General features: G+C 53.0%; 2 protein-coding genes across 2 annotated transcripts in view; one reads left to right on the top strand and one right to left on the bottom strand.

Annotated features, from left to right (window-relative positions):
• The window catches only part of LOC139232700 (solute carrier family 35 member G3-like), a 261,262-nt gene that overhangs the window by 121,912 nt on the left and 113,681 nt on the right, over positions 1 to 25,669 (bottom strand). The window lies entirely within an intron of this gene.
• shbg (sex hormone-binding globulin) lies at positions 4,293 to 16,571 on the top strand. Its single transcript, XM_070863576.1, has 8 exons — positions 4,293 to 4,446; positions 8,098 to 8,219; positions 9,603 to 9,792; positions 10,935 to 11,096; positions 11,775 to 11,940; positions 13,347 to 13,501; positions 14,544 to 14,763; positions 16,165 to 16,571. Exons 1-8 carry the CDS (start codon positions 4,348 to 4,350, stop codon positions 16,305 to 16,307), a joined length of 1,257 nt encoding a protein of 418 aa, XP_070719677.1. The 5' UTR covers positions 4,293 to 4,347; the 3' UTR covers positions 16,308 to 16,571.

Raw genomic sequence — 25,669 nt, 5'->3', positions numbered from 1 at the left:
TAGGTTGGGGTGAACCAGCGAGAGTCCTTTTCATGAGTAGCTCAGCCGGGGGCACCCCTGTGAGCGAGTGGGGTCTTGGTCGGTAGCTGAGCAGTACTCGGGACAGGCGGGTTTGGAGTGAGCCTTCTGTGACTCGTTTAAGGCTCTGTTTGATGGTTTGTACTGCCCGCTCTGCCTGCCCATTGGAGGCTAGTTTAAACGGGGCCGAGGTGACATGTTTGATCCCATTGCGGGTCATGAATTTTTTTAATTCGGCACTGGTAAAACATGGCCCGTTGTCACTGACCAGTATATCAGGCAGGCCGTGGGTGGCAAACATGGCCCTCAGGCTTTCAATGGTGGCGGTGGCGGTGCTTCCCGACATTATTTCACATTCAATCCATTTCGAAAAAGCATCCACCACCACCAGGAACATTTTACCAAGAAACGGGCCCGCATAGTCGACATGGATCCTCGACCATGGTCTGGAGGGCCAGGACCACAAACTTAGTGGTGCCTCTCTGGGCGCGTTGCTCAACTGAGCATACACGTTGCATTGCCGTACACAGGACTCTGAGTCAGAGTCGATACCGGGCCACCACACGTGGGATCTGGCTATCGCTTTCATCATTACTATACCCGGGTGTGTGCTGTGGAGATCCGAGATGAACGTCTTCCTGCCCTTTTTGGGTAGCACTACGTGGATACCCCACAACAGGCAGTCTGCCTGAATGGACAGCTCGTCCTTTCGCCGCTGGAACGGCTTGATTGGCTCCTACATTTCAACGGGGATGCTGGCCCAGCTCCCATGCAGTACACAGTTTTTTGCTCGGGACAGCAGAGGATCTTCTCTGATCCAAGTCCTAATCTGGCGGGCCGTGACAGGTGCTTTATCATTTTCAAACGCTTCCATGACCATCAACAAGTTTGCAGGCTGCGCCATTTCCACTCCCGTGGTGGGCAATGGTAGCCGACTGAGAGCATCCGCACAGTTCTCGGTGCCTGGCCTGTGGCGGATGGTATAGTTATATGCTGATAGCTTTGTATGCGGGCTGAGGCATTCGTATTTATCCCCTTGTTTTCAGCGAACAGGGATATGAGGGGCTTGTGATCGGTTTCTAGCTCAAATTTGAGGCCAAACAGGTACTGATACATTTTCTTTACCCCGAACACACAGGCTAATGCCTCTTTCTCAATCATGCTGTAGGCCCTCTCGGCCTTAGACAAGCTCCTGGAGACATAGGCGACAGGTTGCAACTTCCCTGTAACGTTAGCTTGTTGTAATACACACCCGACTCCGTACAACGATGCATCACATGCTAGCACAAGTCTTTTACACGGGTTATACAATACAAGCAGCTTGTTGGAGCATAAAATGTTTCTGGCTTTCTCAAAAGCAATTACTTGGTTTCTTCGCCATACCCAGTTCTCATCTTTACGCAATAACACATGTAGAGGCTCTAAGAGGGTGCTTAACCCCGGTAGGAAGTTACCAAAATAGTTGGGGAGTCCCAGGAACTACTGCAGCTCCGTGACGTTCTGTGGCCGGGTGCGCTCCTGATAGCCTCTGCCTTGACATTGTGGACCGAATGCCGTCGGCCGCGATCTTTCTCCCCAAAAACTCCACTTCTGTTGCCATGAAGATGCATTTCGACCTCTTCAGCCGCAGCCCTACGTGATCCAGTCGCTGGAGGACCTACTCCAGGTTTTGTAGGTGATCGACGGTGAAAGTCGTCCTGAAAAACCACCGTGTGTGGTACAGACTTGAGTAGGCTCTCCATGTTTCTCTGGAAGATCGCTGCAGCCAACCGAATTCCAAACGGGCATCTGTTGTAGATGAACAGTCCCTTATGCATGTTGATGCAGTTGAGGCCCTTCGAAGACTCCTCCAGCTCCTGCGTCATGTAGGCCGAGTTCAGGTCGAGCTTGGTGAACGTCTTGCCTCCTGCCAGCATCGCAATTAGGTCGTCTGCCTTAGGTAGCGGGTATTGGTCCTGTAGCGAGAAACGATTAATAGTTACTTTATAATCGCCGCAAATCCTGACCGTGCCAATCTGGAACAATCGGGCTGGCCCACTCGCTGAATTCCACTGGGGAGATGATACCCTTCCGTTGCAGCCTGTCCAGCTCGATTTCCACTCTCTCCCGCATCATGTGAGGTGCTGCTCGCGCCTTGTGGTGAATGGATCCACTTGGTCCTTTGGGACCAAGTGGATCCGCACCTTCGCCCCAGAAAAGTTTCCAATGCCTGGCTCAAAAAGGGAAGGAAATTTGTTAAGAACCTGTGTACATGAGGCTTCATTGACATGTGATAGCGCTCGGATGCCATCCCAGTTCTAGTGGATTTTGCCCAGCCAACTCCTTCCAAGCAGTGTGGGGCCATCGCCCAGGACAATCCAGAGTGGCAGTTCGTGCACCGTGCCCTCGTAGGTGACCTTGACCATGGCGCTGCCCAGGACAGCGATGAGCTCTTTGGTGTACGATCTTAGTTTCATGTGGATGGGGCTCAGGGCTGGTCTGAGTGCCTTGTTGCACCACAGTCTCTCAAACATCTTTTTACTCATGATAGATTGGCTAGCGCCAGTGTCCAGTTACATGGCTACGGGTAAGCCATTCAATTTTACATTTAGCATTATAGGTGGACATCTCGTCGAAAATGTCTGCACCCCGTGTACTTCAGCATCTGCCTCCTCTCTCTAAGGCTCGAAATTGCTTTGATCCACCATGGACCGATCTTCCTCTGCCACGTGGTGGTTAGCAGGTTTTGCAGAGCTTGCAGCTCGTCTGCAAGCTCTTTGGAGGTGCCCCATTGTTCCACAGCTCTTGAAAACATAGCCTTTGAAGCGGCATGAATAGGCTGAATGGAAGCCTCCACAACACCAACAAGGTGTGAATTGCCTTCATTCATCCTTTGTTGCGGACTCTGAGTCATCTGTTGGCAGTTGCAGACTCTTGGTTTCTGCCCTGTACATTTCTGCTCGCAAACACAGTTCCAGTTAATTTATGAACAATGCTAGTACTTGTGTGCTGAGAGATTTGTTTAGTGTAATCATTGGTGGACATAAATACCTGTGCTATCGCAATGGCCTTACTGAGGGTCGGTGTCTCTACAGTCAAAAATTTTCGTAGGATGGTCTCGTGGCCAATGCCCAGTACAAAAAAGTCTCTGAGCATCTGCTCCAGGTAGCCATCAAACTCACATTGTCCTGCAAGTCGCCTTAGCTTGGCTCGCCACTTCCTGACCTTCAGATCGCTGACACGTGTAGAACCGATACCTCGCCATCAGCACGCTCTCCCTCGGGTTAAGATGCTCCCGAACCAGTGTACACAGCTCCTCATACGACATATCTGTGGGTTTCACCGGAGCCAGAAGATTCTTCATGAGGCTGTAGGTCAGTGCCATGCAGACTGTGAGAAGGACCGCTCTCCTTTTTGTAGCGCTTCCTTCTCCGTCCAGCTCGTTGGCTACAAAGTACTGGTTTAGCCGTTCGACATAGACTTCCCAGTCCTCATCCTCTGAGAACTTCTCCAGGATGCCCACAGTTTGCTGCATCTTTGCGTTGGATTCGTATACTCGTCGCCAGTTATTGTGTTCCTAACACAGGGAGGTTAAAGTAACAGTGTCCTCAGTCTTTATTAAGACACTCCAGAGTGAGGAACAGGTCTTAGGGGCCGGTTTATATACAGTGCTCCCAAGGGATGCTGAGATCCTTGGGATTTCAGGGGATGCGCTCCTTGGTGACGGAACATGGGAGTGCATGCTTTACGGATACACAATACACTCAGTATGGCCCCTCCGACAGTGCGGCGCTCCCTCAGTACTGCCCCTCCGACAGTGTGGCGCTCCCTCAGTACTGCCCCTCCGACAGGGCGGCGCTCCCTCAATCGTGCCCCTCCGATAGTGCGGCGCTCCCTCAGTACTGAACTGGAATGTCAATCTAGACTTATGTGCTCAGGTTTCTGGAGTGGGACTTGAACCCACGACCTTCTGACTCAAGAGGGGAGTGTGCTACATAGCTGACACTAGCACAGAGGACTGTCAAAAGTGCGGCTGAGTTTTTGTGTTTAGCGGCACGCTCCCACATTTTGCCCTTGACTTTAGCCTCTTGTTTGAAAAAAACAAAATCTGTGTGCATGTCTGCGGCAAGAGTTGTACGAGGCTGCTATTTATCTGAACAAAGTTTGCTATCTCTCCCCACATGCATCCTCTTGGGAAAGAGCTCGAGCAAATATCGGACAGAGATAAGAGAGATTGCCAAAATTCTTTCACCCATTTCCCTGCCACTTTCCCCGCCACTCGGCCAGAAGTCTAGGAGGAGCTCGCTTTGTCTCTCACTCTCTCCCTTTCTCTCTCACTCTCGTGCTGCAATGGGATGCTGTTGGCTGGTGACTGTGCTCTGCCTTCTCTTCCCCACCTTTGGTGACTTGAACCTGTACCAGGGTACTGGCAATCTGCAATCGGAGAAGGTAATGTATAAACTTATGCCGGCTTGTGGCATTTTGGAGTTGACTGCTGTACTACTGCTGTGTCTGGAACCTGGAATCCAAATCCAACTCATAGGAACAGCAGGAGGCCATTGAGCCCCTCGAGCCTGTTCCACCACTATTGAACAGACTAGGCCTATATTATGGAATAGAATCACAGGATGGTTACAGCACAGAAGGAGGCCATTTGGCCTGTCGAGCCCGTGCCGGCTCTCTGCAAGAGCACTTCAGCCAGTCCCACGCCCCCGCCCTTTCCCTGTAGCCCCGCAAATTGTTTTTCCTTCAGGCACTTATCCAATTCCCTTTTGAAAGCCACGATTGAGTCTGCCTCCACCACCCTCTCAGGCAGCGCATTCCAGATCCTAACCACTCGCTGCGTTAAAGGTTTTTCCTCGTGTCGCCTTTGGTTCTTCTGCCAATCACCTTAAATCTGTGCCCTCTGGTTCCCGACCCTTCCGCCAATGGGAACAGTTTCTCTCTATCTACTCTGTCCAGACCCCTCATGATTTTGACCACCTCGATCAAATCTCCTCTCAACCTTCTCTGCTCCAGCTTCTCCAGTCTATCCACGTAACTGAAGTCCCTCATCACTGGAATCATTCTCGTAAATCTTTTCTGCACCTTCTCTAAGGCCTTCACATCCTTCCTAAAGTGCGATGCCCAGAATTGGACACAATGCTCCAGTTGGGGCCGAACCAGTGTTTTATACAGGTTCATCATAACCTCCTTGCTTTTGTACTCTGTGCCTCTATTTATGAAGCCCAGGATCCCGTATGCTTTTGTAACCGCTTCCTGCCACCTTCAACGATTTAAGCACATATACCCCCAGGTCTTTCTGTTCGTGCACCCCCTTTAGGATTGTAGCCTTTAAGTTTATATCGCCTCTCCTTGTTCTTTCTACCAAAATGTATCACTGCGAACTGTTCTGCGTTAAACTTCATCTGCCACATGTCCACCCATTCCACCAGCTGATCTATGTTCTCTTGAAGTCTATCACTATCCTCCTCACTGTTCACTATACTTCCAAGTTTTGTGTCATCTGCAAATTTTGAAATTGTGTCCTGTACACCTAAGTCTAAGTCATTAATATATATCAAGAAAAGCAGTGGTCCCAGTACCGACCGCTGGGGACCACCACTGTATTCCTTCCTCCAGTCTGAAAAACAACCGATCTGTTGCTGTGACTTAGCCAAGTTCGTATCCATGTTGCCACTGTCCCTATTCTCTAGACTTGAGAAGGATGAGAGGTGATCTCATTGAAACATACAAAAGTTTTACTGGGCTTGACAGGGTAGATGCCGGGAGGATGTTCCCCCCCGGGCTGGGGAGTCTAGAACCAGTGGCACAGTCTCAGGATAAGGGGGCGGCCATTTAGGACTGAGATGAGGAGGAATTTCTTCACTCAGAGGGTGGTGAATCTTTGGAATTCTCTGCCCCAGAGGGCTGTGGAGGCTCAGTCTCTGAGTATATTCAAGGCTGAGATCGATAGATTTTTGGACTCTGGGGGTATCAAGGAATATGGGGATCGGGCGGGAGTTGAGGTTGAGTTGGGGGGAGGGGGGGGCGGAGGGAGTCTCGGGCCTCAGGTCCTGCTTCTCGGCATCACGTGGAAGGAATGATTCGGGGGGTGGGGGCGGTGCTTGACAGGGGGCGGAGCTTGACACATGTCTTGTCAAAAAAAGTGCAGTACAAACAGTTGCACTGATGACGTTGTGGATCTGTGACCCTTCGTCAGAATTGGAAAAGTTTGAGATGTAACAGATTGTTAAGGAAGTGCAAGGGGGGCAGTGAAAGAAAGAACAAAAGGGAAGGTTGGTGATAAGGTGGAAGGCAGGAGAGATTAGAGAGACAAAAGGGATGATGGGCAAATATGAGATGGTAATGGGACAAGTTAAGAAACTAAAGATAAGTCTAGCTAGGGTGTGAATGGCGGAATCATCACCAGCTGCCGTGAGAAAAAGAAAAAAAAAAGGTGGGAGTGTAAAATAAAAAAGGAACAAAATATGGGCAGAGGTTCTGGTCTGAAATTGTTGAACTCGATGTTGAATCCAGAAGGCTGTAAAGTGCCTAAACAAAAGATGAGGTGCTGTTCCTCGAGCTTGCGTTGAGCTTTGTTGGAACAGTGTAGGAGGCCGAGGACGGAGAGGTCAGAGTGACCTGAAACGTTAACTGTGTTTCTCACTCCACAGATGCTGCCTGACCCGCTGAGATTGCCAGCATTTTCTGTTTTTATTTCAGACGCCCATCAGATAGTTTCCCCTCACTCAGTGCGGATGCCGTGGGGACAGAAGGGGGGGAGCGAAAATGATAATTGATATAGAAAGCGGGCTCCTCAAATCTGTTCACAGCAGAGGTACAATTCTAAATCCATAACCTTTATTGCAAGGGGGATGGAGTATAGAAACAGGGACGTCCTGCTACAACCGTACAGGGTATTGGTGCGTGCAGGCCCCCACCTGTGTGAGAACACCAGCGGCAGGTCGGGGCTATAAAAGGAGCAGCATGCAGACCTTGGGAGCAGCGTGGAGGCGTACTATTTCAGGGAGCAGCGCGAGCTGGTGCAGGAGGGCGGCGGCTGCGAAGAGTGACGTCATCAAGGTTCAGGTCGGTGATTGGAGCGTGGGCATACACAGCAGGAGCGGTGAGGTCGGGGCGAAGGAGCAGAGAGAGACTGTAGAGGGACGTGATCGGGGCCCAGGGGAGGTGTGAGTTCAGGGCCAGGGGCCCAGGGGCAGCACGGGCCAGCCCACACTGCGATGTGTGTGCGCACTAGGTCCGTGCAGCAGAGCAGGTCTCCAGTCGTCTTGGTTAATCCTCGCCACTGGACCAAGACCTAGCTCTGTCGAGCCCATGTGGTGGCTGGTGTGCAACGGCCACCACACGTTAAAAAAAATCCACGCACAGGCATCTTCCACCCTTCAGGATGTAGTTCGGGTCCTTCATTTGAAACATCTGTGAACTCATCCTTTTTTGGCATGGAAGCAAGTCATCCTGGATTCCGAGGGACTGCCTATGATGATGATGATTGGCAAGGCCACACCTGGAGTATTGCGTACAGTTTTGGTCTCCTGATTTAAGGAGGGATATACTTGCATGGGAGGCAATTCAGAGAAGGTTCATGAGGTTGATTCCTGAGACGAAGTTGTTGACTTATGAAGAAGGGTTGAGCAGGTTGAGCTTAAACTCATTGGCGTTTAGAAGAATGAGAGGTGATCTTATTGAAAGGTATAAGATTCTGTGGGGGCTTAACGGGTAGATGCCGAGAGGATGTTTCCCCTCGTGGGGAATCTAGAACTAGGGGGCATAGTTTCAGAATAAGGGATCGCCCATTTAGAACAGATGAGGAGGAATTTCTTCTCATAAATCTGTGGAATTCTCTGCCCCAGAGAGCTGTGGAGGCTGGGTCATTGAATCTATTAATAGTGCAAATAGACAGATTTTTGAACGATAAGGGAGTGAAGGGTTAGGGGGAGCGGGCAGGGAAGTGGAGTTGAGCCGAAGATCAGTTCAGCCATTATCTTATTGAATGGCGGAGCAACTCAAGGGGTCAAATGGCCGACTCTTGCTCATATTTCTTATGTTCTTAAAACCCTTTCTGACCTCTCTTCCTTTTTTTGCCTCAATCACCGATAGATATTTAATTCGTGCTTCTTTTGGGCGGACTCCAAGAATCCCGACCTGCTCTCTTTGGCCCAACACTGGGAGAAGCCCAACCCTTTTGAAACCTTCGAACTGCGTCTTAGGAAATCTGACAGGTATGGACTGACATCTTACGCTGCCCCACACCCTCATCGGGGGAGCTTTAGAAACAATAACAACGTGTATTTATATAGCGCCTTTAACATAGTGAAACGTCCCAAGGTGCTTCACAGCAGTTTTATGAGATAAAAAATTTGACACCGATCCATGAGAGGAGATATAAAGTGGTCGGTTTTAAGGAGCGTCTTAAAGGAGGAAAGAGTTACAGAGGCGGAGAGGTTTAGGGAGGGAGTTCCAGAGCTTGGAGCCCAGGCAACAGAAGGCACGGCCACCGATGGTTGAGTGATTATAATCAGGGATGCTTAGGAGGGCAGAATTAGAGGAGCGCAGATATCTGGGGGGGTTGTGGGACTGGAGGAGATTACAGAGATAGGGAGGGGCGAGGGCCATGGAGGGATTTGAAAACAAGGATGAGAATTTTGAAATCGAGGCGATGCTTAACTGGGAGCCAATGTGGGTCAGCGAGCACAGGGGGTGATGGGTGAGTGGGACTGGGTGCGAGTTAGGACACGGGGCAGCGAGCACAGGGGGTGATGGGTGAGCGGGACTCGGTGCGAGTTAGGACACGGGGCAGCGAGCACAGGGGGTGATGGGTGAGTGGGACTGGGTGCGAGTTAGGACACGGGGCAGCGAGCACAGGGGGTGATGGGTGAGCAGGACTCGGTGCGAGTTAGGACACGGGGCAGCGAGCACAGGGGGTGATGGGTGAGCGGGACTCGGTGCGAGTTAGGACACGGGAGCAGTGAGCACAGGGGGTGATGGATGAGCGGGACTCGGTGCGAGTTAGGACACGGGCAGCTGAGTTTTAGATCACCTCTAGTTTATGCAGGGTAGAATGCGGGAGGCCAGCCAGGTGTGCGTTGGAATAGTCAAGTCTGGAGGTAACAAAGTCACGGATGAGAGCTTCAGCAGCAGATGAGCTGAGGCAGGGGCGGAGACGGGCGATGTTACGGAGGTGAGAGTAGGTCGGTCTTGGTGATGGAGCGTGAGACGGGGTCAGAGGGGACGCCCAAGTCGGGAACGGTGTTGTGTGAGCCTCAGACAGCGGCGAGGGTAATAAACCCCGATATTAATAGCGGCAAGACTTACATCCACCAATGGGCGGAGGGAGTGGGGGTGGTGGGGTGTCTGAGAGGCCAGAGTTGCCGAGTTCGGAGAGGCTGGTGGCTGTATGGGGTGAAGGAGGTTACGGAGAAGCGTGAGGTGGAGGGGGAGGGTGCCGGTGGGGTGAGGCTATGGCAAGGTTCACAGAGGCTCTGTGTGTACATGTTGGAGTGAGTGTGCGTCTCTGTGTGTGTGGGGAATATTGGGAGAATATGTAACTCAACCGAGTGCCGACACCTCCTTTCCGCTCCCCTCCCCCCACCCCCCCGCCACAGCTTTCAGTCAGAATTCGACCTACGGACCTATGACCCGGAAGGGGTGGTGTTTTACGGAGACACCAAAGAAAAAGATAACTGGTTCATTCTGGCATTAAGAAACGGCCGGCCCGAGATCCAGTTCAGCAGCAAATATGCACGGCTGGCCGTGTCTTCCGGAGACATTCTCAATGATGGTAAATGGTGGAAGGTGAGTCTATTTCCCGTTAACTTGGGATGATGTGCGCAGTTTTGAGGATGCTCGCAGGCTGGGAGAGCTGTTGGGTTGTGAGTGGCTGAGCCAGTCATGTGATGTTCGCAAGACTTAATAAAACCCCGACCAGTCACATGAGTGCAAGTGATCTTCCCCATACTGCTCCACCTGGTGGGCAACCGATGTACTGCAACTACTGATGACCGAACATACAAACAATGACGGATAGGTAAAGACCCTCTGGTCCATCCAGCCTGTCCCACACAACCCTGATACCTTGTGTATCACAACTTATACACTACACCCCACCCGGAACCACGTGATCTCCTGGGAGAGGCAAAAAAATAGAAATGAGGGAGCGCCGCACTATCTGAGGGGCAGTACTGAGGGAGTGCCGCACTGTCGGAGGGGCAGTACTGAGGGAGTCCTGCAGTGTCGGAGGGGCGGTACTGAGGGAGCGCTGCACTGTCAGAGGGGCAGTACTGAGGGAACACCGCACTGTCGGAGGGGCAGTGCTGAGGGAGCGCTGCACTGTTGGAGGGGCAGGGCTGAGGGAGTGCTGCACTGTTGGAGGGGCAGCACTGAGGGAGCGCCGCACTGTCGGAGGGACAGCGCTGAGGGAGCGCCGCACTGTCGGAGGGGCAGTACTGAGGGAGCACTGAGCTGTTGAGAGGCAGGACTGAGGGAACGCTGCACTGTCGGAGGGGCAGCACTGAGGGAGCGCACACTGTCGGAGGGGCAGTACTGAGGAAAGCCGCACTGTTGGAGGGGCAGTACTGAGGGAGCGCCGCACTGTCGGAGGGGCAGTACTGAGGAAGTGCCGCACTGTCGGAGGGGCAGCACTGAGGGAGCGCTGCACTGTCGGAGGGACAGCATTGAGGGAGTGCCGCACTGTCGGAGGGGCAGCACTGAGGGAGTGCCGCACTGTCGGAGGGACAGCATTGAGGGAGTGCCGCACTGTCGGAGGGTCAGTACTGAGGGAGCGCCGCACTGTCGGAGGGGTAGCACTGAGGGAGTGCCGCACTGTCTGAGGGACAGTACTGAGGGAGCGCCGCACTGTCGGAGGGGCAGCGCTGAGAGAACGCTGCATTGAGACATTCTAAACAAATGCAAGTCTTTCTTTCACTCTCTCCCCACAGATATTGGTGCGTAGCAAAGGGAATCAGATTTTTCTTAGCATAAACCAAAAGCCATCCCTAACCTTTACAGTTCTTCCGGGTGTGGGATTGGATAGCAATCTGATCAACATGAGGATTGCCATTGGCGGACTTCTCATTAATGAATCCAGCCTTCTCTTACCCGTGAGTTTCCTTGAACTCTTCTTCTTTTGTATGGTAGTAGCAAACTAAATGTCCATAGTGTCAGCCATGGCTCAGGGGGCAGAACTCTTGCCTCTGAGTCAGAAGGTTTTGGGTTCAGGTCCCACTCCAGGGGTTTGAGCACGGGCAGCCAAGGTGTTGGTGTCGATAAAAGCGTACCGGGGATAATTCTCAAGAGTAGAATTTAACTGGACATCAAATTATAGAGTGGTGTCCCCCAGGGATCAGTGCTGGGACCACAGCTCTTATTGATTATAATCATGACCTGGACTTGGGTATAAAGGGCATAATTTCAAAGTTGGCAGATGACATGCAACTTGGAAATTTATTAAGCAATGAGGCAAAGTACCAGAGGCGACATGAGGAAAAACTTATTCACGCAGCGAGTTGTTGTGATCGGGAATGCTTGACGGGGAAACATTCACCGGGCTGTGGGGAAAGGGCAGGTGGGTGTGGGACTGATTGGATCACTCGCTCACAGAGCCGGAACAGGCTCGATGGGCCCAATGGCCTCCTCCTGTGCTGTGAGATTCTGTGAATGATTCTCCTGTGAGGGAGCGGGCTGTCGCTGGGGGTGACGGGGTCCGAGCCGAGAGGCCGACGGGAGGTGAGGGATGTTCCGGCTGACGGACCTTTATCTTAATCCCCACCCTTGGGCAGCTCAAACACCCATTGGACGGGTGTGTCGCAAGCTGGAATTGGCTGCAGAAGAACACAACGTGGCTGGAGAGGAAGGTGGCGAGGAACCCCAACTTGCAGTGTCCGACCAACATCGTGCCGGGCTCCTTCTTCCCTGGGGTCGGAATGGCCGTCTTCAAAACCAGCGGTGAGAAAATCTCCAGGCTAGATATTTGCCCTGCTCCCCAACTGGGGGCTGGTAACCTTCCACGCCCGGGACTTCCTGTGCCCCTCGCCCGCAACATAAGAACATCAGAAATAGGAGCAGCAGTAGGCCATTTGGCCCCTCGACCCTGCTCCGCCATTTAATACGATCATGGCTGATCTGATCCTGGCCTCAGCTCCACTCCCCCGCCCGCTCCCCAAAACCCTCAACTCACTTATCGCTCAAAAATCTATCTATCTCCGCCTTAAATATATTCAATGACCCAGCCTCCACAGCTCTCTGGGGCAGAGAATTGCACGAGAAGAAATTCCTCCTCATCTCCGTCTTAAATGGGCGATCCCTTATTCTGAAATTATGCCCCCTAGTTCTAGATTCCTCCACGAGGGGAAACATCCTCTCTGCATCTACCCTGTCAAGCCTCCTCAGAATCTTACACGTTTCAATAAGATCACCTCTCATTCTTATAAACTCCAAAGAGTACAGGCCCAACCTGCTCAACCTTTCTTCATAAGACAACCCCTTCATCCCAGGAATTAACCTAGTGAACCTTCTCTGAACTGCCTCCAATGCAACTATATCTTTCCTTAAATACGGAGACCAAAACTGTATGCTGTACTCCAGGTGTGGCCTCGCCAATACCCTGTACAGTTGTAGCAGGACTTCTCTGCTTTTATACTCCCTTTGCAATAAAGGCCAACATTCCATTTGCCTTCCTGATCACTTGCTGTACCTGCTTGCTAACTTTTTGTGTTTCATGTACAAGGACCCCTAGGTCCTTCTGTACAGAAGCATTCTGTAATCTCTCCCTATTTAAATAATAATTTATATTTAACTTTTTTTAAAGTCCCGCCCCCGACGTGGAAATGGGCCATGCGCCCCTCAAAGGAAGTGGACGCTGTCTCCATTGCGGTCTCCGGCGCTCTGCTTCCCTTGAGGGGCGCTCCCGGGGCGGGTCACGGCGCAGGTCAGCTCCACGCGAATGCTTCACATAGCGCTGACACACAACAACGCCACTCCCCTTCCTTTCGCCCCCTCAATGTGCCCCCACCTCCCACCACCGAGTCTCTGTGGATGTAAAAGATCCCATGGGCCACTATTTCGAAGAAGAGCAGGGGAGTCATCCCCGGTGTCCTGGGGCCAATATTTATCCCTCAATCAACATCACTATAACAGATTATCTGGATCATTATCACATTGCTATGTGTGGGAGCTTGCTGTGCACAAATTGGCTGCTGCGTTTCCCACATTACAACAGTGACTACACTTCAAAGTACTGTATTGTCTGTAAAGTCCTGAGGTGGTGAAAGGGACTGTATAAATGCAAGTTTGTTTATGACACCTTTCCAGCCGTTGTGTTATCCCATCATTTGTTGTATTTTACTTCCCAGATTTCCTGAACGCATCAGCCTCTCAGGTGAACTGGTCTCTGAGATTTGAGGCTGTGATTCGCCCAAAGAAGCACAGCGGGGTTGTCATGGCGATAATGAGCGGAACGCACGACCCACTCGTGAAGTTACAGTTTTCGCGACACAACCGGCGCGAGGTGTGTAAATCATCGCTATCTCAAGAGACAGCGCCTCCCAAACCCACGACCTCTACCGTCTAGGACTAGGGCAGCAGGAGCATGCAGGAGGTTACAGAGATAGGGAGGGGTGTAGGGGCTGGAGGGAGTTATAGAGATAGGGAGGGGTGTAGGGGCTGGAGAGGGTTAGAGATAGGGAGGGGTGCAGGGTTGGAGGAGGTTACAGAGATAAGGAGGGTTGTAGGGGCTGGAGGAGGTTACACAGATAAGGAGTGGTGTAGGGGCTGGAGGGGGTTACACAGATAGGGAGGGTGTAGGGGCTGGAGGAGGTTACACAGATAAGTCGTGGTACAGGGGCTGGAGGGGGTTACACAGATAGGGAGGGGTGTAGGGCTGGAGGAGGTAACAGTGATAGGGAGGGGTGTAGGGGCTGGAGAGGATTACAAAGATAGGGAGGGGTGTAGAGGCTGGAGGTGGTTACCGAGATAGGGAGGGGTGTAGGGGCTGGAGGAGGTTACAGAGATAGGGAGGGGTGTAGACGCTGGAGGTGGTTACAGAGATAGGGAGGGGTGTAGGGGCTGGAGGAGGTTACAGAGATAGGGAGGGGTATAGGGGCTGGAAGGGTTACAGAGATAGGGAGGGGTGTAGGGGCTGGAGGGGGTTACAGAGATAGGGAGGGGTATAGGGGCTGGAGGAGGTTACAGAGATAGGGAGGGGTATAGGGGCTGGAAGGGTTACAGAGATAGGGAGGGGTGTAGGGGCTGGAGGAGGTTACAGAGATAGGGAGGGGTATAGGGGCTGGAAGGGTTACAGAGATAGGGAGGGGTGTAGGGGCTGGAGGAGGTTACAGAGATAGGGAGGGGTATAGGGGCTGGAAGGGTTACAGAGATAGGGAGGGGTGTAGGGGCTAGAGGGAGTTACAGAGATAGGGAGGAAGCATGGAGGCCACGGAGGATGAGAATTTATCAATGGAGGTGTAGCCGGACTGGGAGGTCGGAGTGCAGACCTACAATGTTCCTTGGTCCGTTCCCCATTGACCCCAATGTTTATCGATGTCCTGCAGAAATTCCAGCTGGACCTTGGTGCGATGACCCTGATCAGCTTGCCGGGGCCGCCCAAGCTGTGCGACGGGGTGCGAGTGGCCATGACCATCACGGAGAGCGAAGCGACATTTCAAATCGGGACCCAGGAGGTGGCTCATGCTGTGTCCGCAGAGGCATTTACGCCTCTGGTTACTTCGTGGTTCAACAGGGATGCCATGCTGGTCCTGGGGGGTCTTCCAGGTAAGTGACCCCCCCAACCCCAACCCCACCACCCCCCCCCCCTCCCCCCCACACCCACCACTCTACCCCACCCCCCACCCCAACCACACACCCCCCTCCCCCCCACCACCCCAACCACATCCCCCTCCCCTCCCTCCCCCCCACCACCCCAACCACACACCCCCTCCCCTTCCTCCCCCCCACCACCCCAACCACACCCCCCCTCCCCTCCCTCCCCCCCACCACCCCAACCACACCCCCCTCCCCTCCCTCCCCCCCACCCCCTACTCCACCCCCCCACACCCCCCCTCGCCCCCCCCCACACCCTACTCCACCCCCCACTCCCACTCCACCCACACCCCCCTCCCCTCCCTCCCTCCACCCCAAGCATACCCACCCCCACCCGAGTTGTTTGGCCTCAAAAGGTCAAAAGGGAGAAAACCATATGGTGGGGTGGGGGTTGGGGCGGAACTCAGTGAGCAACTAATGGCCCCCGCTCCCCCCTCCCGAACAATGTTAAAAAGAACATTTATATAGCGCCTTTAACATAATAAAACATCCCAAGTCACTTCACAGGAGCGATTATCAAACAAAGTTTAACACATAGCCACATAAGGAGATATTAGGGACAGGCGACCAAAAGCTTGATCAAAGAGGTCGGTTTTAAGGAGCGTCTTAAAGGAGGAGAGAGAGGTGGAGAGGTTTAGGGATGGAGTTCCAGAGCTTGGGGCCCAGGCAGCAGAAGGCATGGGCACCAATGGTGGAGCGATGGAAATCGGGGGATGCTCAAGAGGGGAGGAGGTTACAGAGATAGGGAGGGGCGAGGGCCATGTAGAGATTTGTAAACAAGGATGAAAATTTTGAAATCGAGGCTTTGCTTAACCGGAGCCAATGTAGGTCAGCGAGCACAGGCGGGTGATGGGTGAACGGGACTCGGTGCGAGTTAGGACACGGGGCAGCGAGCACAGGGGGCGATGGGTGAGCGGGACTCGGTGCGAGTTAGGACACGGGGCAGCGAGCACAGGGGGTGATGGGTGAGCGGGACTCGGTGCGAGTTAGGACAGGGGGCAGCGAGCACATGGGGTGATGGGTGAGTGGGACTCGGTGCGAGTTAGGACACGGGGCAGGGGGCGATGGGTGGGCGGGACTCGGTGCGAGTTAGGACACGGGGCAGCGAGCACAGGGGGCGATGGGTGAGCGGGACTCGGTGCGAGTTAGGACACGGGGCAGCGAGCACAGGGGGTGATGGGTGAGCGGGACTCGGTGCGAGTTAGGACACGGGGCAGCGAGCACAGGGGGCGATGGGTGAGCGGGACTCGGTGCGAGTTAGGACACGGGGCAGCGAGCACAGGGGGCGATGGGTGAGCGGTGCAACCTCCAAATTGGGACAAATAACGCATCCTTTCCCATTTTCTTTTCCAGATGTGGAGAAGCTGGGCCACGACTGGCACCTTTTCTCGGGCTGCATGCAGGCTATCCGACTGCAGGGGCTGTCGGTGGATTTCAACCACGCCTGGTTCAAACACGATGCCATCTCCTCCCACAGCTGCCCAGCCTCAAAGTGAGGAGTCTGCCAGAGACCGTCTGCCAGCCCGTGGACTGCCGCCGGAGGGACCGCTCCCCAGACCAATAAAGGCCCCGGGATGTAGGTTTGGAAGCCAGTTCCCCACTCATTCCTCCTGTTACACGGGGAGCCCCCACTTTCATCACCGGCTTCCACACTAAACCCTCGCTCACCACACGATTCTCAACTGGAACAGCTTGCCCCCCCAGTTCCCCGTGAGCTTCCGTCTCCCTGTATTCCCCTCTCACCCACCCTGCCACCCACTTTCCTGTATTAAATTCTGTTGCGGAAAAGCTCTCGTTTGTCCTTTGTGTGTTTGCAGAGCTGGCGAGCGGCGCTTTAATTGCGTCGTTAGTCAGTCTCCTTGCGCCTCAGACACCCACCGACACGTCACGAGCAAGCACCCGATACACTCGAGTCGCTGCGCAAGGATGTCCCTTGGGAATAGAAACATAGAAACATAGAAACATAGAAACTAGGTGCAGGAGTAGGCCATTCGGCCCTTCTAGCCTGCACCGCCATTCAATGAGTTCATGGCTGAACATTCAACTTCAGTACCCCATTCCTGCTTTCTCGCCATACCCCTTGATCCCCCGAGTAGTAAGGACTACATCTAACTCCTTTTTGAATATATTTAGTGAATTGGCCTCAACAACTCTCTGTGGTAGAGAATTCCACAGGTTCACCACTCTCTGGGTGAAGAAGTTCCTCCGCATCTCGGTCCTAAATGGCTTACCCCTTATCCTTAGACTGTGACCCCCTGGTTCTGGACTTCCCCAACATTGGGAACATTCTTCCTGCATCTAACCTGTCTAACCCCGTCAGAATTTTAAATGTTTCTATGAGGTCCCCTCTCATTCTTCTGAACTCCAGTGAATACAAGCCCAGTTGATCCAGTCTTTCTTGATAGGTACACAACTCCCACTAGCAGGTCCCCAAGCTCAGGCATTCACCACGCTTCAGGAGAAAATCACATCCCCTCCTGCCCTTGTGCACTTTGACCCAAATGCTGCCACGTACGTCGCCACGGAGGCATCAGGCACCGCCATGGGTGCTGTGCTCTCGCAATGGATTGACGGCCTGGAACGGCCAGTCGCCTTCACCTCTCGCACGCTCTCGTCAGCAGAACGTAAATACTCTGCAGGGGAACGTGAAGCACTCACTTGCCTCTACGCATGTGAACGCTGGCACATCTAGCTCTGTGGCAGGTGGAACAGACTTTATTCATTGACCCGCTCAGCGCTCGGCATTTGCTCAATGCAAGGATATACTTGCATTGGAGGCAGTTCAGAGAAGGTTCACTCGGTTGATTCCTGAGATGAAGGAGTTGACTTATGAGGAAAGGTTGAGCAGGTTGGGCCTGTACTCATCGGAGTTTAGAAGAATGAGAGGTGATCTTATTGAAATGTATAAGATTCTGAGGGACCTTGACAGGGTAGATGCAGAGAGGATGTTTTCCCTCATGGGGAAATCTAGAACTAGGGGGCATAGTCTCAGAATAAGGGGCCGCCCATTTAAAACTGAGATGAGGAGGAATTTCTTCTCTCAGAGGGTGGTGAATCTGTGAAATTCTCTGCCCCAGAGAGCTGTGGAGGCTGGGTCATTGAATATATTTAATGTAGAAATACACAGATTTTTGAATGATAAGAGAGTCAAGGGGCAGGCGGGGAAGTGGAGCTGAGTCCATGATCAGATCAGCCATGATCGTATTGAATGGTGGAGCAGGCTCGACGAGCCGTATGGCCTACTCCTGCTCCTATTTCTTCTGATCTTATGTAATACGGAGAGAGCAGCTTGATGGTATCTCTATCTTTCCAGCTCTCTGAATACCCGTTGAAAACCAAACTCCTTTATCCACCATTGTTTGCCCACATCATAGGATTACATTACACAGAATATCGATTTGAAAATTCTCATCCTTGTTTTCAAGAGCTGGCACAGGCACGATGGACCGAATAGCCTCCGTCCTTTCTTGAGTGAGAAATGTCCTCACTCAGAGGCTGGTGAATCTTTGGAATTCTCTACCCCACAGAACTGTGGCTGCTCGGTCATTGAGCATATTCAAGGCTGAGGTCGTACATAACATCCTTACTCCTCAAACCCCGGAGCCCAGAGTCGGAGCTAAAATGCTCTCAGTGAAAATCCAATCTTCAGAAAGGAACACAATATCCTTTTGTTACAGGGTCAAAGGAACAATGGACTGGGGACAAAGTCAGTTCCCACGGGTGGAGAGCGCAATCATCAGGCTTGCTGCTCCCAGCCGCTCGCTCCCGCAACACCCTCTCATCCTCATAGGCAGTCCCTCGGAATCGAGGAAGACTTGCTTCCACTCTTAAAATGAGTCCTTAGGTGGCTGAACAGTCCAATACGAGAGCCACAGTCCCTGTCACAGGTGGGACAGACAGTCATTGAGGGAAAGGGTGGGTGGGACTGGTTTGCCGCAGGCTCCTTCCGCTGCCTGCGCTTGGTTTCTGCATGCTCTCGCCGTTGAGACTCGAGGTGCTCAGTGCCCTCCCGGATGCACTTCCTCCACTTAGGGTGGTCTTTGGCCAGGGACTCCCAGGTGTCGGTGGGGATGTTGCACTTTATCAGGGAGGCTTTGAGGGTGTCCCTGTAACATTTCCTCTGCCCACCTTTGGCTCGTTTGCTGTGAAGGAGTTCTGAGTTTGCTTTGGGAGTCTCGTGTCTGGTATGCGAACGATGTGCCTGCCCAATGGAGCTGATCAAGTGATCAAGCCTTCGGCCATCTGAGTGTTTGAAGACCAGGCTTTCAAAACTGCCACCCGCAACACACACATGTGGCAGCATTGTGAGGCCCTCATTGGCCAAATAGTCTGCCGAATGCTTGTCAACGGGGCTCGAACATCGGCCGCTTAGACAAGGCAGCGTGGGCCAATCGGAATGCTCCCACTGCCAACCTATCAGCGATCGGCCCCGCCAGGATCGGGATCCGGGATTGGCCCGGATTGTAGGCCTCGGTACCACAGTACGCAAGTTCCTCAGCAACGTGGTCACGATGGGGATAGTCGGCGCAGGGGCTTTAAGGCCTAACTCAGGCCCCGATTATCCGCAGTAAGTCGCAGTGATCAGAGGCCTTCTTCACAGAGAAGAGGATGACGAGCACAGATTATTTTTAACGCGCTAAGCTTCTTCAGAAAAAGAGATTGCACAAGGGTCACGGCATTTGTGCGGGATGACTGGTGTCAGAAGGTCATGGGTTTGAGGCCACACTCCCAGTGCCAGTACTGAGGGAGCGCTGCTCTGTTAGAGGGGCAGTACTGAGGGAGCGCCGCTCTGTTAGAGGGTCAGTACTGAGGGAGCGCCGCTCTGTTAGAGGGACAGTACTGAGGGAGTGCATCACTGTCAGAGAGGCAGTACTGAGGGAGCGCCGCACTGTCAGAGAGGCAGTACTGAGGGAGCACCGCACTGTCAGAGGGGCAGGACTGAGGGAGCGCCACACTGTCGGAGGGGCAGTACTGAGGGAGCGCCGCACTGTCGGAGGGGCAGAACTGAGGGAGCGCCGCACTGTCGGAGGGGCAGGACTGAGGGAGCGCCGCACTGTCGGAGGAGCAGGACTAAGGGAGCGCTGCACTGTCGGAGGGGCAGTACTGAGGAATTGCTGCACTGTCGCAGGGGCAGTACTGAGGGAGTGCCGCACTGACGGAGGGGCAATACTGAGGGAGTGCAGCACTGTCAGAGAGGCAGTACTGAGGGAGCACCGCACTGTCAGAGGGGCAGGACTGAGGGAGCGCCACACTGTCGGAGGGGCAGTACTAAGGGAGCGCCGCACTGTCGGAGGGGCAGTACTGAGGGAGTGCAGCACTGTCAGAGGGGCAGTACTGAGGGAGTGCCGCACTGTCGGAGGGGCAATACTGAGGGAGTGCCGCACTGTCGGAGGGACAGTACTGAGGTAGCACCGCACTGTCGGAGGGACAGTACTGAGGGAGCGCCGCACTGTCGGAGGGGCAGTATTGAGGGAACGCCACACTATCGGAGGGGCAGTACTGAGGGTGCGCCGCACTGTCGGAGGAGTAGTACTGAGGGAGCGCTACACTGTCAGATGTGCCGTCTTTTGGATGAGATGTTAAACGTCTGTCCTCTCGGGTGGATGTAAAAGATCCCACAATACTATTTCAAAGAGCAGTGGAGTTCTCCCCGGTGTCCTGGGGCCAATATTTATCCCTCAATCAACATAACAAAAACAAATGATCAGGTGATTATCACATTGCTGTTTGTGGGAGCTTGCTGTGCGTAAATTGGCTGCCGCGTTTCCCACATTCCAACAATGACTACACTCCAAAAAGTACTTCATTATCTGTAAAGCGCTTTGGGACCTCCGGTTGTCGTGAAAGAACGTTGTAGAAATCATGTTTATGGAATGGAATATTGGCCTTTATTGCAAGGGGGATAGAGTATAAAAGCAGAGAAGTCCTGCTACAGCTGTACAGGGTATTGGTGAGGCCACACCTGGAGTACTGCTTACAGTTTTAGTCTCTGTATTTAAGGAAGGATATACTTGCATTGGAGGCAGTTCAGAGAAGGTTCACTCGGTTGATTCCGGGATGAAGGGGTTGTCTTATGAAGATAGGTAGAGCAGGTTGGGCCTAGACACATTGGAGTTCAGAAGAATGAGAGGTGATCTTATCAAAACATATAAGATAATGAGGGGGCTCGACAAGGTGGAAGCAGAGAGAATATTTCCACTCATAGGGGAAACTAAAAGAAGGGGACATAGTCTCAGAATAAGGGGCCGCCCATTTAAAACTGAGATGAGGAGGAATTTCTTCTCTCAGAGGGTTGTAAATCTGTGGAATTCTCTGCCCCAGAGAGCTGTGGAGGCTGGGTCATTGAATATATTTAAGGCGGAGATAGACAGATTTTTGAGCGATAAGGGAATAAAGGGTTATTGGGAGCGGGCAGGGAAGTGGAGCTGAGGTCAAGATCAGATCAGCCATGATCTTACTGAATGGCGGAGCAGGCTCAAGGGGCCGAATGGCCGACTCTTGCTCCGATTTCTTATGTTCTTTTAAATGCAAGTCTTTCTTTTTATTAAATGACAAAATCCAAGCTTTTGAAACACTGACTCATTGTTTACACAGCAACACTGCCCTCTGGAGGGAGGGAGAAATATTAGAGCAGAGCAAAATTCCAGAACATTCTGTCAGCTGTGACTCAGTGGATAGCACGGGCTAGATACAGAGTAAAGCTCCCTCTACACTGTCCCATCAAACACTCCCAGGGCAGGTACAGCACGGGGTTAGATACAGAGTAAAGCTCCCTCTACACTGTCCCATCAAACACTCCCAGGGCAGGTACAGCACAGGGTTAGATACAGAGTAAAGCTCCCTCTACACTGTCCCATCAAACACTCCCAGGGCAGGTACAGCACGGGGTTAGATACAGAGTAAAGCTCCCTCTACACTGTCCCATCAAACACTCCCAGGGCAGGTACAGCACGGGGTTAGATACAGAGTAAAGCTCCCTCTACACTGTCCCATCAAACACTCCCAGGGCAGGTACAGCACGGGGTTAGATACAGAGTAAAGCTCCCTCTGCACTGTCCCATCAACACTCCCAGGCCAGGTACAGCACGGAGTTAGATACAGAGTAAAGCTCCCTCTACACTGTCACAATGCACCTCTCTCCCAACTGTACCAATGCGACACTCCCCCATTTCATAAAGGAGCCATTCTATGTTGTGTGTGTGTCTCTGGGGACAGGTGATGACGGTGCAGGTGAGGGTCTGAGCTTGGTTCTGGCATCGAAAGCATTCATGTTAAATGTCAGCAGCATCACGAGACATGGAAGAGAGTGGGAACATTTTTTATTTTATTTTTAACAACTGACTCACACGGCAGTTTACATTTTGCAAATGATCAGCATCATTCTGTCAGCGTGGCTTAGTGGGTAGCACTGTCACTCAGGAGGTCGTGGGCTTGGGGCCCACGCCAGATACTTGAGCACATAATCCAGGCCGACACTCCAAGTGCAGTACTGAGGGAGCGCCGCACTGTCGGAGGGGCAGTACTGAGGGAGTGCCGCACTGTCGGAGGGGCAGTGCTGAGGGAGCGCCGCACTGTCGGAGGGGCAGTACTGAGGCAGCGCCGCACTGTCGGAGGGGCAGTACTGAGGGAGCGCCGCACTGTCGCAGGTGCCGTCTTTCGGATGAGACGTTAAACCGAGGCCCCGTCTCACCCCTCAGTTGGATGTAAAAGATATCACGGCCACTATTTTGAAGAGCAGGGGAGTTCTCCCTGGTGTCCTGGGGCCAATATTTATCCCTCAACCAACATCACTAAAACCGATGATCTGGGTCATTATCATATTGCTGTGTGTGGGAGCTTGCTTTGCGCAAATTGGCTGCCGCGTTTCTGACATTACAACAGTGACTACAATCAAAAAAAATTTACTTTATTGGCTGTAAAGCGCTTTAAGATGTCCTGAGGGGGTGAAAGGCACTGTGGAAATCGAGTCTTCTTTTCTTTCCAGTCCTGATGAAAGGTCATCGACCTGAAACGTTAACTTTGTTTCTCTTTCCACCAATGCTGCCTGACCTACGTCACGCCGGTGTTCTTCTCTGACCACTGCCGAATGTCGCCCACAGGAAAACCAGAAAGTTGGCAGAGGGATATGGAAGCTGAACGTGAAACTGTTGACTCCGGAAAACGTGGAGGAACTCAAGAGGGATTACAAAGGTTGGAGAACCGTAAAACCCCTCTGTGATTCCCCGATGCACTGGTGGGAAACAATCAAGACAAACATCAAGAGGTTCTTCATCCTCAAAGGTGTTCAGGAGGCGAGAGGGAGACAGAGGGAATTGTCCCAACTCCAGAAGAGCATGCAAAACCTGCTCCTGTTGCAGTCGATGGGGGTCGATGTCATGGAGAAACTCGAAGAGGTGAAGGGCCTGCAAGCCTCGCTCTTTGCCTCAGAGTCCTCCAAAACCATTTTCCGCTCCAGAGTCCGCTCCGTCGAGCAGGATGAGACGTGTTCGCGCTTCTTCTTCCAAAAGGTACACAGGGGGAGCTCTGTGATCACCAGCCGAAAGGAAGAAGCCGGTTCTGTGACTTTTTCGCAGCCTGACATGCTGAGGATCAGCAAATCCTTCTATGCCGGGCTGTATGACGTCAAGCCCACAGACCGCGCAGCCTCCCAGTCGTTCCTGCCGTCTATCACGGAGGTCCTAAACGACAGCGAGCGGGAGAGTCTGGACCACCTGTTAACTCTGGACGAGATGACAAAGGCCGTCCGGTCCCTTGCGACGAGTAAAACTCCCGGAAGCAACGGCTTGCCAGTCGAGTTGTATTCGGCTCTGTGGGACTGGATGGGCCCAGACCTGCTGGAAGTGTACAAGGGTATGCTTCTGGTTGGCAGTATGTCAGAATCAATGAGGAAAGGCATCATCACCCTCATCTACAAGCAGAAGTGGGAGAGGGAGGAAATCAAAAACTGGCGGCCCATCTCGCTGCTCAACGTGGACGACAAGATCCTGTCAAAGGTCATCGCCAACAGGGTCAAGTCTGCTCTTGAGCTGGTGATCCACCCGGACCAGACCTGCGCTGTCCCCGGCAGGAAGATCTCTGATAGCCTGGCGCTACTCAGGGATACGATCGCCTACGTGCGGGACAGGGGGGTGGACACCTGCTTAATCAGCTTAGACCAGGAGAAGGCCTTTGACAGGATATCACACACGTACCTGATGGACGTGCTCTCCAAAGTGGGGTTTGGGGAGGGTATCCGCAATTGGATCCAACTGCTCTACAGAGACATCAGCAGCGCAGTTCTAATCAACGGGTGGGAAACCGAAAGCTTTCCGATCAGATCTGGAGTCAGGCAAAGTTGTCCTCTCTCGTCTCTCTTGTTTGTGTGTTGTATCGAGCCCTTTGCCGGGTCCATCAGGAAGGATGCGGGCATTAGAGGGGTGACGATCCCAGGCAGCTGAGGCGCTCAGGTCAAGACCTCCCTGTACGTGGACGACGTGGCCATCTTTTGCTCGGATCCGCAGTTTGAACTGGCCTCGGGAGCAAAGGTCAATCGCAGCAAGAGCGAGGCCATGTTCTTCGACAACTGGGCCGACCGATCCTTTATTCCCTTCACTGTTAAGCCAGATTACCTGAAGGTGTTGGGAATATGGTTCGGAGCGGATGGGGCGTGCGCCAAAAACTGGGAAGAGCGTATCGCCAAAGTGAAACAAAAACTGGGATGGTGGAAGCTGTGCTTCCTCTCCATGGCAGGAAAGAACCTGGTCATCAGGAGTGAGGTACTCTCGGGGTTGTTGCATGTGGCACAGGTCTGGCCCATCCCCTGCTCCTGTGCCGTGGCAGTCACCCAGGCCGTCTTCCACTTTGTCTGGAGGTCCAAAATGGAATGTGTCCGCAGAGACACAATGCACAAATCTCTGGACAGTGGTGGAAAGGATGTTCCGAACGTGGCCCTCATCCTGATGGCCACCTTCGTGTGCAGCTGCATCAAGCTGTGCACAGACCCCCGGTACGCAAACACCAAGTGTCACTACGTGCTGAGGTTCTACCTGTCCCCGGTGTTGCGAAGGATGGGCCTGGCCATGCTGCCGCGAAATGTCCCCACCAGTTGGACCATGCCTGTCCACCTGTCCTTCGTGGAAAAGTTTTTCACAAAAAACCCCTTTGACCACAAGGCCATAAAACAGTGGTCAGCACGTAACGTCCTGGATGCCCTACGAAAGAAGGAGATGGTGGACCCTGTCGGGTGGTTCCCTGAGCGGACTGTCGAACTCGTTTGGCAGAACGTCTCATCGCCAGAGCTTTCACACAAGCACCAAGATGTAGCTTGGTTGGCGGTGAGGAGGGCCTTACCCGTCAGAGCCTTCATGCACAGCCAACGTCTCAGCAACACGGCACGGTGTCCCCAAGTCGGCTGCGGGGCGAATGAGACTGTCCCCCATCTCCTTCAGGATTGCGCCTTCGCAAGGCAGGTTTGAAAAGAGATGCAGTGGTTGCTGTCGAGGTACATCCCAAGCAGCTCCGTAACACAGGACTCTGTGCTCTACGGGCTGTTCCCAGGGACACACACCGAGATAGACATCACCTGCTGCTGGAGGGCCATCAACTCGGTCAAAGACGCCCTTTGGTCTTGCCGAAACTTGCTGGTCTTCCAGAGCAAGGAGATGTCCACGTCTGCGTGTTGCAGACTGGCGCAATCCAAGATCCAGGATTACGTGCTGAGGGACGCACTTAAAATTAGTGCAGTCTCCGCAAAGGCACGGTGGGGAAGGGCCACAGTTTAAAGCCCTTCTGTCACGGTAAACCCGGGGGCAGGAATCAGTACAAAACTCCCCTCGGGCCGTACTTGTAACTTCTTTTTCGTGTACATGGAGCACCATGA

This window comes from Pristiophorus japonicus, chromosome 20, assembly GCF_044704955.1.
Source record: "Pristiophorus japonicus isolate sPriJap1 chromosome 20, sPriJap1.hap1, whole genome shotgun sequence".
Lineage (NCBI taxonomy): Eukaryota > Metazoa > Chordata > Chondrichthyes > Pristiophoridae > Pristiophorus > Pristiophorus japonicus.
Note: the sequence above shows the minus strand (reverse complement) of the source record. Positions and strands in the feature narration are given on the sequence as shown.

Bases quoted from the DNA above. Each gene is read 5' to 3' on its own strand.
- shbg (XM_070863576.1), top strand. From the start codon at position 4,348: ATGGGATGCTGTTGGCTGGTGACTGTGCTCTGCCTTCTCTTCCCCACC. The intron at 9,793-10,934 runs GTGAGTCTATTT...CTCTCCCCACAG, and splicing joins ATGATGGTAAATGGTGGAAG to ATATTGGTGCGTAGCAAAGG. The intron at 14,764-16,164 runs GTAAGTGACCCC...TTTCTTTTCCAG, and splicing joins GGTCCTGGGGGGTCTTCCAG to ATGTGGAGAAGCTGGGCCAC.